Source organism: Anarhichas minor, unplaced genomic scaffold (genome assembly GCF_050575085.1).
Source record: "Anarhichas minor isolate MPS153535 unplaced genomic scaffold, ASM5057508v1 ptg000089l, whole genome shotgun sequence".
Taxonomy (NCBI): Eukaryota; Metazoa; Chordata; class Actinopteri; order Perciformes; family Anarhichadidae; genus Anarhichas; species Anarhichas minor.
In genome coordinates this window covers 183,991-196,202 of record NW_027466535.1, presented here as the reverse complement: position 1 = coordinate 196,202, position 12,212 = coordinate 183,991, and the positions used below count along the sequence as shown (strand labels likewise).

Below are 12,212 nucleotides of genomic sequence, written 5' to 3'. Positions count from 1 at the left end.
GTGTGTGTATGTCCTCACCTGTGATGAGGTACGGGTGTGTGTGAGTGTGTGTGTATGTCCTCACCTGTGATGAGGTACGGGTGTGTGTGAGTGTGTGTGTATGTCCTCACCTGTGATGAGGTACGGGTGTGTGTATGTCCTCACCTGTGATGAGGTACGGGTGTGTGTGAGTGTGTGTGTATGTCCTCACCTGTGATGAGGTACGGGTGTGTGTGAGTGTGTGTGTATGTCCTCACCTGTGATGAGGTATGGGTGTGTGTGAGTGTGTGTGTATGTCCTCACCTGTGATGAGGTACGGGTGGTTGCAGCACTTGCGGAGCTCCATCATGGTGTTGATGAGGTTGGGCATGTTGTGCTGGTTGGCTCCTCTGGACAGGAAGGAGAAGTTCTTCTCTAAGATGGCTCGGTAGTACTTCTTCTGGATGTTGGTCAGCTCCACCTGCAGGATCACCACCAGGATGAAGAGGTTTAGAACTTGTTTTCTCATCCACTATAACTAAAGATCATACTGGAACCATCACACAAACACCTCCAGCTCTTCTTGCTCAGAGCGATGAGTTGTGATTAAAAACGTGTTAATAAGAAGAATAAATAAAAGATTGGGAGGACAGAGAACCTGTGTGCTCAGTGGTCTCACCTCGATGATGGTCTCCTCTTTAGGGGCCAGGTTCTTCTCTACGTCGTCCTTCAGTCTTCTCAGCATCATGGGCTTCAGAATGGCCTGAAGCTTCTTCACCTGGAGTAGAGAACACAGGAGGAGGGACATACTGTACATGAGACATGCAGATTGTCTTCTTGTCCTTCTCTCTGTGTCCATACTAAGAGTTTTATAAATCAAGAGATGAGACACAGAGGGCCTTTCTCAATATGCGTACTTCTCTGTACTTGTGAACTCGTGGACTTGTGAAACGTCATCAGTCTCAGCCCAAGTACCGTTACAATTCAAAGTTCACATCGAGCCAAGCATGGTCCAAATGCCCGGATGTGGCTCGCTCCGCCCATTTTAGTGTCTGTACTTGGGACAGCCAAATATCCCAGAATGCATTTTGCACCAGCAACAGGAAACAATGGCGGAGGAGACATCACACAACTGGAAGTTGAAACTTTAGAAATACTACTGTCGTTAAGGATAAGGATGTTTATTGTCATTGTAAAAACATACAACGAAATTAAGTTGGCGTATGTCAGTACAGCAGCAACAGGTAAAAAATGTATAAACAATTGTACAATTACAATTATATATACATACATATATATATATGTATAAATACATATAATTATATATACAATTATATATATGTAATTGTATGTATAAATACATATAATTGTATATTGTATATATATAATATATCATTTTTTATTTTAAATGAAAACGAAGAAAGCAGGGTTGTCATATTTAGTTTGATTGTAAAAGTACTTTACAGTAAAAAAATGGATTAAACTCATTAGCAAGACCAGCTGAGGTGGTGATGTCATCAAGTAAGCTGCTGTTCCAATTGTCCGTACTGCGTTCTCCGGACTTCAAGTCCAGACTTCAAGTCCAGACTCCAAAAGTTCACAAGTCCGTATTTGTGAACTTGGGTATTGAGAAAGGCCCAGAGACTCAGAGCTGCCGAAACATTTCCTACAAACTCTACTTCCTGTCGCTGTGATGAGCTCCGTGTATCTACAATGAAAACACACCTGCTCGTCTGTCTTCAGGTCTCCGAACTCTTCCAGGAAAGTGCTTTCTGAAGGAAACTGCAGCGGCTCCAGGAAGTTCAGCAGGCTGAACAACTCCTCCACTGAGTTTTGCAGAGGGGTTCCTGTCAGCAGAACCTTGTCTTCCTGTTAGGAGACAAGAGTCTTCTTTAGAACCTGCTGCTCCTGATGAACCATCACACAAGGTTCATTACAACAAGCAAACCAGACGACATACAAACACATAGACCAATGAGAGGAGACAGATGAAGGACTTAGATATCAACAGGTTTCTGGATATGAACAAATATCTTTTAGAGAAGGTGTTTGAAGGAACGAAAGAGTCCAACAAGTCATCCACCTCTGGAACAACTGAGAAAAGCATGTTAATGTTCCCCTTTAACGTATTTAGACGTGATCAACCATGTGTTAGGACCCTCCCACGCAAACCCAGACTGACCAGGTTCATGAGTTTCAGCCCCTCCAGCAGTTTGCAGTTCCTGTTTTTCAGGCGGTGAGCTTCGTCTATCACCACACAGCGCCAGTGGAGCTTCCTCAAGTCAGGACAGTCGGCCATGATCATCTCGAAGGTGGTGATCAGCCCGTGGAACTTCAGCACACCGGGGATGGTGTTCCCCTGAGGAGGAAAGGTTCATAAAGGGATGGAGAGCGGACCGCCCTACTTTATCAACAAAAACCTCGCCCCTACTCTAGAACTTCGCCCTACTCTAGAACCTCGTCCCTAGTTTATCTACTAAAACCTCGTCCCTACTCTAAAACCTCGCCCCTACTCTAAAACCTCGCCCCTACTTATCTACTAAAACCTCGCCCCTACTCTAGAACCTTGTCCCTACTTTATCTACTAAAACCTCGCCCCTACTCTAAAACCTCGTCCCTACTTTATCTACTAAAACCTCGCCCCTACTCTAGAACCGCGTCCCTACTTTATCTACTAAAACCTCGCCCCTACTTTAAAACCTCGTCCCTACTTTATCTACTAAAACCTCGCCCCTACTCTAGAACCGCGTCCCTACTTTATCTACTAAAACCTCGCCCCTACTCTAAAACCTTGTCCCTACTCTAGAACCTCGTCCCTACTTTATCTACAAAAACCTCGTCCCTACTCTAGAACCTCGTCCCTACTTTATCTACTAAAACCTCGCCCCTACTCTAGAACATCGTCCCTACCCTATCTACTAAAACCATGTCCCTACTCTAGAACCTGGTCTCTGTGTAGAACGTTACCTGTGGGTCTCTGTAGAACATCTCGTACTGCAGGATCATCTGCCGGCTGATCTGAGAGCCGTGGTACACGATGACGTTCATGGGAGTCCACGTTCTAAACTCCCTCTCCCAGTTGGTGATGGTGGACAGAGGAGCGATGATGAGGAAGGGCCCGCGGATCCCCATGCTGAAGATCTCGTAAAGGAACGTGATGGACTGGATGGTCTTTCCCAAACCCATCTCATCTGCCAGGATGCAGTTTTTTCTAGAAGAGAGATGGAGACAGTGAGAGAGGACAGAGAGGACAGGGGACAGAGAGGACAGGGAGGACAGAGAGGACACAGAGGAAACAGAGAGGAAACAGAGAGGACACAGAGGACAGAGAAGACACAGAGGACAGCGAGGACAGAGAGGGCACAGGACAGAGAGGACACAGAGGAAACAGAGAGGACACAGAGGACACAAATGACACAGAGAGGACACAAATGACACAGAGGACAGAGGAAACAGAGAGGACACAGAGAGGACACAGAGGACAGAGAGAGTGTGTGTGTGTGTGTGTGTGTGTGTGTGTGTGTGCAGTACTCACCTGTTGTACCAGTTGAACAGTAACCAGTTCATTCCCTCTAACTGGTATTCTCTGAGCAGGTTTCCATTCCTGTAACCTCTGCAGCGGTCCAGCTTGTGCCATTTCTCTGGAGGAGGACGCTCCTGCAACATGAACACAACGAACACCGTTTATCAGATATGATGGAAAAGATCCAGCAAGAGAACGAGCAGAATATCAGACGTTAGAACTACTTGGTTCTTTTGGTTCCAGCACAAAAGGAGATAAACAAGCACACACCTAAAGAGGTCTTTTAGGATCTGACTCTGAAAACCTCAGTTTCACCTCCAACACCAAACAGAAAACCAGCAGAAAGAGAACCTCACAGTTCTGATGACGTTTAAACTCATAAGAACAAAGTCAAATCACGACCAAGATGGAGAATCTGAGGCAGAAAGAGCAGGTTGTCATTGTTCCCTTTTTCTTTCATCTAAACTCTAGATGTTTCTGCTCACTATTTATCTAATATTATCTGTTTATCGCCGCCCACATCTCCAGATCTTTGCAGCAGTTCAATCAGGTCACTTGATGTGTTTTTAGCAGCTGGTTCTCCGGCTGGAAAAGCAACACAGTCACAACTTTGTGGGCAATATTAAGATGTCATAAAACAGCATATTTTCTTTAATCTACATGATGCTAGTTTAACTGCTTGAAGTAAACGGTGCTGCAGCTTCTGTGTGGACTGACGCAGACGAGTGAGAACAAAACAAGCATCAGCTGACGGAGTGAATGGCTCTGCTGCTGTTACAATGCATTGGTAAATAAGATGAAATATGCTTATAAGAAATACTTCCCCTCTCACTTTATCGATGTGGTGTGTGAATAGTAATCACAACTGTGTCCATATACTTCTCCTGTACAACTTATAAAACCATTGATAAAGTGCCATATATGTGGTAGTCTGAGACCACGGTGTTGTGCTCAGGTTCTCCCTTCTTCTCCTCTGGACTCATGTTTCCACTCACCATGTGTCTGAGGTCTGGTGGCAGTTTCTGGATCTCCTCAAACTCTTTGATCTTCTCTGGGTCCAGGTCCTCCTGCAGCTCCCAGGTCGCCTCCTCGTATGAGAGACTGCACCACTTCACCAGGTAGTGGGTGACCTCCTACAACACACGGTGTTACCTGGTGTTAGCTTTTGTTACACGGCGTTACCTGATGTTACCACTGCTGTGTTCATGTGCTACCTACCTCTCCAGTCTCAGTGTCCGTGGTGACAGCCACCTCCAGGACTCTGTCCACCTCCACATAGTCCGGGTTAAACATGTCCTCATCGGACTGGAAGACGGAACGGAGAGACAACAAGACGTTATTGATTCATTTTGATAGAATGTAAAATAAGTTAAAACCAGCAGTGATTATTATTGCCATTCTTAAAAGCTGGTTATTAAATATTGTTCTTGTTATAGTTGAACAGCAGTGTTTAGTTCCGTTTCTCCTCGTTGTTATCGAACCACTGTTATACATTTCCATGCTGTGTGTCTGACTTCTATCAGTGTAGACAGCTGAGCTTTAAAGGGTCTCACAATAACCCGAACAGACTCAGATCTGTTCTGAGAGGTAGAACTAGGGCTGGGCGGTATGACCAAAAATGCATATCACGGTATTTTGTACGATTCTGGCAGTTTCACGGTATATCACGGTATTTTTTTTCCGCGTTAAAGCATTCATTAATTAACGCAGAAAAGAACCGGCCGGCCAACCGGCCAGCGAGCGGTGAACAGCTGTTTGTGTGGCGCGTCTTCCGTTCCGTCACTTCCTGTTTCCTTCACCTACATTCCCCTGGGTCCTAAGTCCCTCCATGTACAGCTTCCTATGACCCTCTATGTACCAACGTACATTTATAAGAAATACCACACATATTACACGGTAATCAGCGTTGCATATGTGTCAAACTCTATCGGTGCATCTCCGGTCTGTCTTTGTTCATCCTGCATCGCTCTGTTCTGTTCTTTAATGTAACGTTACTGGAGCGACAGAGCCTCTCCCAGCTGTTAGCAGACTGTTGTTAGCGAGCTTTACCCAGCATGCAGTTCGGCGGTGTAATTTTATAAATGTACAATTATTAGTGTTACAAATTGTTTATGTGTCACAAACTGTTGTGTCGTGGTGTTTTGCCCTGTTAAAGAGCGTTAGTTGTGAGTTGTTAATTGTTGTGTTATAAAGTTATAACCATGACTAGGGTTCCCTCTCAACACACTTAAGACAAGTAGCTCCCACCGCAGCGCTCTCAGTCTATAGTCTGATCCACACTCCGGAGCAGTAGGTGGCAATAATGCACCAATAAGATGGATGCCAACCGCCGTAAAACTAGAAGAAGAAGAAGTAGCGCTCACAGCGGCGAACAATATATGTTGCTGCCTGTTGAAGAGCGACAGAAGTTGTTTCTGTGCAGGTATATACCGGTATGACGGTATATGAAAAATTCATATCATACAGGAAGGAGAAGAAGGCTTACCTCAGTGAACAGGTGCTTCATCTGGGCCTGTTTGGTCCTGAAGCGTTTGATCTTCTGTTGGATTCTGGGATCTTTCTCCAGCTCCTCCAGAGTGGCCCACTTACAGTGAAGGTAGGAGCTAAAACAACAGACAGCAGTAGTGTTAGTTTAGTTCCTAATAACTAGTAACTTCTAATACTCTCTTCTTCACTAATAAGTCCACCTGGAGAAATATCCTGGTTCCTCTGTTCAGACCAGGTTCTGCAGAGTTAACAACCAGGAGCTCATGACTAGCATTCACCAATAACGTGAAAACACGAAGCAGCAGAAGGAAAGCAGGCTGTGGATCTTCTCTATGCAGCACACACGTTCCTACAGAACAGGAAACGCGCGTTCTCACACGCGTTCTCTCACGCGTTCTCTCGCGCGTTCTCACGCGCGTTCTCACGCGCGTTCTCACGCGCGTTCTCACGCGCGTTCTCACGCGCGTTCTCACGCGCGTTCTCACGCGCGTTCTCACGCGCGTTCTCACGCGCGTTCTCACGCGCGTTCTCACGCGCGTTCTCACACACGTTCTCGCCGATCGTTAGTCGATGGGAAACACAGCAGAAAAGCTGTTGTTGCTATGGCTACAGTCTATAAATCTATAAGTGGACGAGCAGAAAGGTCACCGCAGCTCTACACGACTCATACGACACATTAAGAACAATCCAACATCCATTCACTTTGAGGTTTTATTGATCAGCTGTGAGAATAAACTGTCATCATAACAATGATGGGTTATGTGAGGAGAGGAAGAGGAGCTGAGGATGAAGATAGAACCACATCCATGTCTCCACAACGTCTTCAGGTCTTCATCTGACCGCATATCTTCGTCCTTCAGTCCAGCTGGACAACTGTGCCAAATTAGAAGACGTTCCTGAGGCGTCACGAACACTTTCTGGATGATTTACACGTGGTCCCAAAACTAAAATACCTTTTCACTTCACTGTATTTTGTGCCCACAGGACCTGCTCTGTCCCGGGACCCTCACATCACAACAGGAACCTCTACCTGTCTCATGCCGACTGAACTCCTCTCTCGCGCTACGTAACGAACCACACGACAAACAAAGCACAGATACCACAGAGGTTTACAGTCCAGAGACCAGCAGCCAACAGAACCACAGAGTCCACCTGCCGGTGGATCTACAGGACCGGGTCAGGAGAGTCCTGGGTCATGTGAAGGTGTTTCAGGTGTTGAACCAGGTGTTAGCTTCACCTTCACCGTGTAATAAAATCACGCACAGGACAACCTCAGCCTTGCTCGAGGGCACCAGGACAGAGATCCACAGCTGGTCCACAGACCACCTGCTGTGAGTCCTTTAACCGGACCACTGAACCTGGTCTGAGCAGAACACAGGAGAGACTCAATCGATCTGAGCCTTCAACAGTGAACTCATAAAAACATTCTGATGAAAATAAAGTGATGAACAGAAACTCACAAATTTCTGTACTTGACATAAAACTCCTCGGCCTCCTCTGATTGGTCCTCTGCTGATGGAGTCTAGTGAGGAAGAGGAGGAGAAATAACAGTAATATAGAATATGAAATAATAATAAACAATGCACACGAGAAGCGTGTGTGTGTCTATGTGTGTGTCTATGTGTGTCTCGGTGTGTGTGTGTGTCTCTGTGTGTGTGTGTGTCTCTCAGTGTGTGTGTGTGTCTCTGTGTGTGTGTGTGTCTCTGTGTGTGTGTGTGTCTCTGTGTGTGTCTCAGTGTGTGTGTGTCTCAGTGTGTGTGTGTGTGTCTCTGTGTGTGCGTGTGTGTGTGTGTGTGTGTGTCTCAGTGTGTGTGTGTGTCTCTGTGTGTGTGTGTGTCTCTGTGTGTGTGTGTGTCTCTGTGTGTGTGTGTGTCTCTGTGTGTGTGTGTGTCTCTGTGTGTGTGTGTGTGTGTGTGTCTCTGTGTGTGTGTGTGTCTCTGTGTGTGTGTGTGTCTGTGTCTCTGTGTGTGTGTGTGTGTGTGTGTCTCTGTGTGTGTGTGTGTGTGTGTCTCAGTGTGTGTGTGTGTCTCTGTGTGTGTGTGTGTCTCTGTGTGTGTGTGTGTCTCTGTGTGTGTGTGTGTGTGTGTGTGTCTCTGTGTGTGTGTGTGTGTGTCTCTGTGTGTGTGTGTGTCTCTGTGTGTGTGTGTGTGTGTGTGTCTCTCACCTCTTTCTTCACTGGTCTGACAGACAGAATCTTCTCGATGATGTTGGCTTCATCTTCAGGAGGTTCCTGAGGAAGAAGAAGACAGAAGAGATCAGCTGTCTCTACGGATGTCAGTCCACAGTGTGTCATCATCATCATCATCATCATCGCTGAGCTACAGAGAGTAAAGGAGGAAGCAGCAGCAGTCTTCCTCACCTCGGTCTGCCAGGCCAGAGCTGTAGCGTTCAGAGCTGAGATACGACCGGCTCCTAGAACAGCTATCGTCTCTCCATCGTCATCCACCACCTTAAAGTCCAGGTCCTCGTTATACTTCCTCCTCTTCACCTGGCGGCCTGAACGACGCTTCTACAGGAGCAAGAAGAAGAAGAGAGGACATGAGGACATGAGGGGAGGACATGAGAGGATATGAGGGGAGGATATGATACATGAGGGGAGGACATGAGAGGATATGAGGGGAGGATATGATACATGAGGGGAGGACACGAGATGAGGACACGAGAAGAGGACATGAGACATGATGACATGACAGGACATGAGAGAAGGACATTAGGGGAGGACATGAGAGGAAGACAGAGGACATGAGAGGAAGACATGAGAAGAGGACAGAGGACATGAGAGGAGGACAGAGGACATGAGAAGAAGACATGAGAGGAGGACATGAGAGAAGGACAGAGGACATGAGAGGAGGACATGAGAGAAGGACAGAGGACATGAGAAGAAGACATGAGAGGAGGACATGAGAGAAGGACAGAGGACATGAGAAGAAGACATGAGAGGAGGACATGAGAGAAGAACAGAGGACATGAGAAGAAGACATGAGAGGAGGACATGAGAGAAGGACAGAGGACATGAGAGGAGGACATGAGAGAAGGACAGAGGACATGAGAAGAAGACATGAGAGGACATGAGAGAAGGACAGAGGACATGAGAGGAGGACATGAGAGAAGGACAGAGGACATGAGAAGAAGACATGAGAGGACATGAGAGAAGGACAGAGGACATGAGAAGAGGACATGAGAGGAGGACATGAGAGAAGGACAGAGGACATGAGAAGAGGACATGAGAGAAGGACAGAGGACATGAGAGGAGGACATGAGAGAAGGACAGAGGACATGAGAAGAAGACATGAGAGGAGGACATGAGAGAAGGACAGAGGACATGAGAAGAAAACATGAGAGGACAGAGGACATGAGAAGGGGACATGAGAGGAAGACATGAGAGGAGGACATGAGAAGAAGAGAAAGAAAGGAAAGAAAAAGATAAATACAAAGACATGAAAACCAGACGAATGTTTTGTTAATAAATGATCAGATCGATGTAAACTGAACATAACGTCCGTTATCGTTTGTTGTAATTCTTATTAAAATGTGTATTAGTAATTAGACTAAATGTGGTTCATGTCTCTTCATCTTCCTGTGTCAGACGAGATGATGCTGCTGCTTTAGTTATCATGTAAAGGTCTCCTTTAACTAACCCTGTGTGTGCATCATCATCTACACAAAGATAAAGATATTATATATACACAGGTGCTGGTCATATAATTAGAATATCATCAACAAGTTGATTTATTTCACTAATTCCATTCAAAAAGTGAAACTTGTCTATTATATTCATTCATTACACACAGACTGATATATTTCAAATGTTTATTTCTTTTAATTTTGATGATTATAACTGACAACTAAGGAAAATCCCAAATTCAGTATCTCAGAAAATTAGAATATTACTTAAGACCAATACAAAGAAAGGATTTGTAGAAATCTTGGCCAACTGAAAAGTATGAACATGAAAAGTATGAGCATGTACAGCACTCAATACTTAGTTGGGGCTCCTTTTGCCGGAATTACTGCAGCAATGCAGCGTGGCATGGAGTCGATCAGTCTGTGGCACTGCTCAGGTGTTATGAGAGCCCAGGTTGCTCTGATAGTGGCCTTCAGCTCTTCTGCATTGTTGGGTCTGGCATTTCGCATCATCCTCTTCACAATACCCCATAGATGTTCTATGGGGTTAAGGTCGGGCGAGTTTGCTGGCCAATTAAGAACAGGGATACCATAGTCCTTAAACCAGGTACTGGTTGCTTTGGCACTGTGTGCAGGTGCCAAGTCCTGTTGGAAAATGAAATCTGCATCTCCATAAAGTTGGTCAGCAGCAGGAAGCATGAAGTGCTCTAAAACTTCCTGGTATACGGCTGCGTTGACCGTGGACCTCAGAAAACACAGTGGACCAACACCAGCAGATGACATGGCACCCAAACCATCACTGACTGTGGGAACTTTACACTGGACCTCAAGCAACGTGGATTGTGTGTCTCTCCTCTCTTCCTCCAGACTCTGGGACCCTGATTTCCAAAGGAAATGCAAAATGTACTTTCATCAGAGAACATAACTTTGGACCACTCAGCAGCAGTCCAGTTCCTTTTTGTCTTTAGCCCAGGCGAGACGCTTCTGACGCTGTCTGTTGTTCAAGAGTGGCTTGACACAAGGAATGCGACAGCTGAAACCCATGTCTTGCATACGTCTGTGCGTAGTGGTTCTTGAAGCACTGACTCCAGCTGCAGTCCACTCTTTCTGAATCTCCCCCACATTTTTGAATGGGTTTTGTTTCACAATCCTCTCCAGGGTGCGGTTATCCCTATTGCTTGTACACTTTTTTCTACCACATCTTTTCCTTCCCTTCGGCTCTCTATTAATGTGCTTGGACACAGAGCTCTGTGAACAGCCAGCCTCTTTTGCAATGACCTTTTGTGTCTTGCCCTCCTTGTGCAAGGTGTCAATGGTCGTCTTTTGGACAACTGTCAAGTCAGCAGTCTTCCCCATGATTGTGTAGCCTACAGAACTAGACTGAGAGACCATTTAAAGGCCTTTGCAGGTGTTTAGAGTTAATTAGCTGATTAGAGTGTGGCACCAGGTCTCTTCAATGTTGAACCTTTTCACAATATTCTAATTTTCTGAGATACTGAATTTGGGATTTTCCTTAGTTGTCAGTTATAATCATCAAAATTAAAAGAAATAAACATTTGAAATATATCAGTCTGTGTGTAATGAATGAATATAATAGACAAGTTTCACTTTTTGAATGGAATTAGTGAAATAAATCAACTTTTTGATGATATTCTAATTATATGACCAGCACCTGTACATGTCCATGACTCACCGTGATGTCCAGGACGTCCTGGCTGTCCTCCCCCCCCATGGTGAGGGCTGAGGTTGAGGTAGTTTCATCGCTGCCCGCACCCCCCTCCTGGACAGCCTGCTCCTGGTTTCTCCTCTTCCCTTTCTTCTTCTTCTCCAGCGGCGCTGCTCCAGGGTCTCTGAGAGGAGGAGAACAATGAGGAGGAACCATCAGGTTTATAGAGGGTGTGTCCTCTCCTCACTGTGGTTTAATGTCCTCAGTAACCAGGACAGAGGACCAGCAGACACCTCATCACTACTTTACAGGACTACTTTCTTTACCTCATGTCTGAGCCTCTTCAGATGAAGGTGAGGTCTCAGTCATTGACAGATTTAAATGAACAAGAAGCTCCATTCAGTGATGAAGAGGAGGAAGAGGAGAACCAACAGGAACATGTTTCACACCTTTCATCTACATGTGTGTGTTGTGTCTTCATGACAGTCAGAGCATGTGATGCAGCTCTACTCTTCATCACTATGACGCTGTAACTCAGAGGTGATGAAGGTGACCCAGCTCTACTCTTCATCACTATGATGCTGTAACTCAGAGGCGATGAAGGTGACCCAGCTCTACTCTTCATCACTATGATGCTGTAACTCAGAGGTGATGAAGGTGACCCAGCTCTACTCTTCATCACTATGATGCTGTAACTCAGAGGTGATGAAGGTGACCCAGCTCTACTCTTCATCACTATGATGCTGTAACTCAGAGGTGATGAAGGTGACCCAGTGATGTCCAGTAGTCTCCAGTGAGAGCAGCAGCTGCTGCACGTTGTAACGCCGTCGCTTTAGTCGTCCTCTCCTTTAACACAACTCGTGTGTTCTTCTGGTGACGGTGCGTCTTGAGGCTCATACGTGACGTCATTCGTTGAGATCCTAAAGGTGCGTTCACACCAAACGCAACGTGAAC

At 45.8% G+C, this 12,212-nt stretch overlaps 1 protein-coding gene across 9 annotated transcripts in view; it reads right to left on the bottom strand.

Moving 5' to 3' along the window:
- The window catches only part of chd6 (chromodomain helicase DNA binding protein 6), a 73,709-nt gene that overhangs the window by 40,673 nt on the left and 20,824 nt on the right, over positions 1-12,212 (bottom strand). For all 9 annotated transcript variants that reach the window (XM_076082059.1, XM_076082060.1, XM_076082062.1 and 6 more), the window contains 13 exons: positions 11,286-11,442; positions 8,328-8,477; positions 8,133-8,198; positions 7,429-7,490; positions 5,967-6,084; positions 4,700-4,786; positions 4,477-4,614; positions 3,494-3,615; positions 2,926-3,169; positions 2,141-2,317; positions 1,684-1,827; positions 638-736; positions 283-439 (listed from right to left, as the gene is read on the bottom strand). In XM_076082059.1, coding sequence (XP_075938174.1) covers positions 283-439; positions 638-736; positions 1,684-1,827; positions 2,141-2,317; positions 2,926-3,169; positions 3,494-3,615; positions 4,477-4,614; positions 4,700-4,786; positions 5,967-6,084; positions 7,429-7,490; positions 8,133-8,198; positions 8,328-8,477; positions 11,286-11,442 — 1,721 coding nt within the window. The remainder of the gene's footprint in view (positions 1-282; positions 440-637; positions 737-1,683; positions 1,828-2,140; positions 2,318-2,925; positions 3,170-3,493; positions 3,616-4,476; positions 4,615-4,699; positions 4,787-5,966; positions 6,085-7,428; positions 7,491-8,132; positions 8,199-8,327; positions 8,478-11,285; positions 11,443-12,212) is intronic.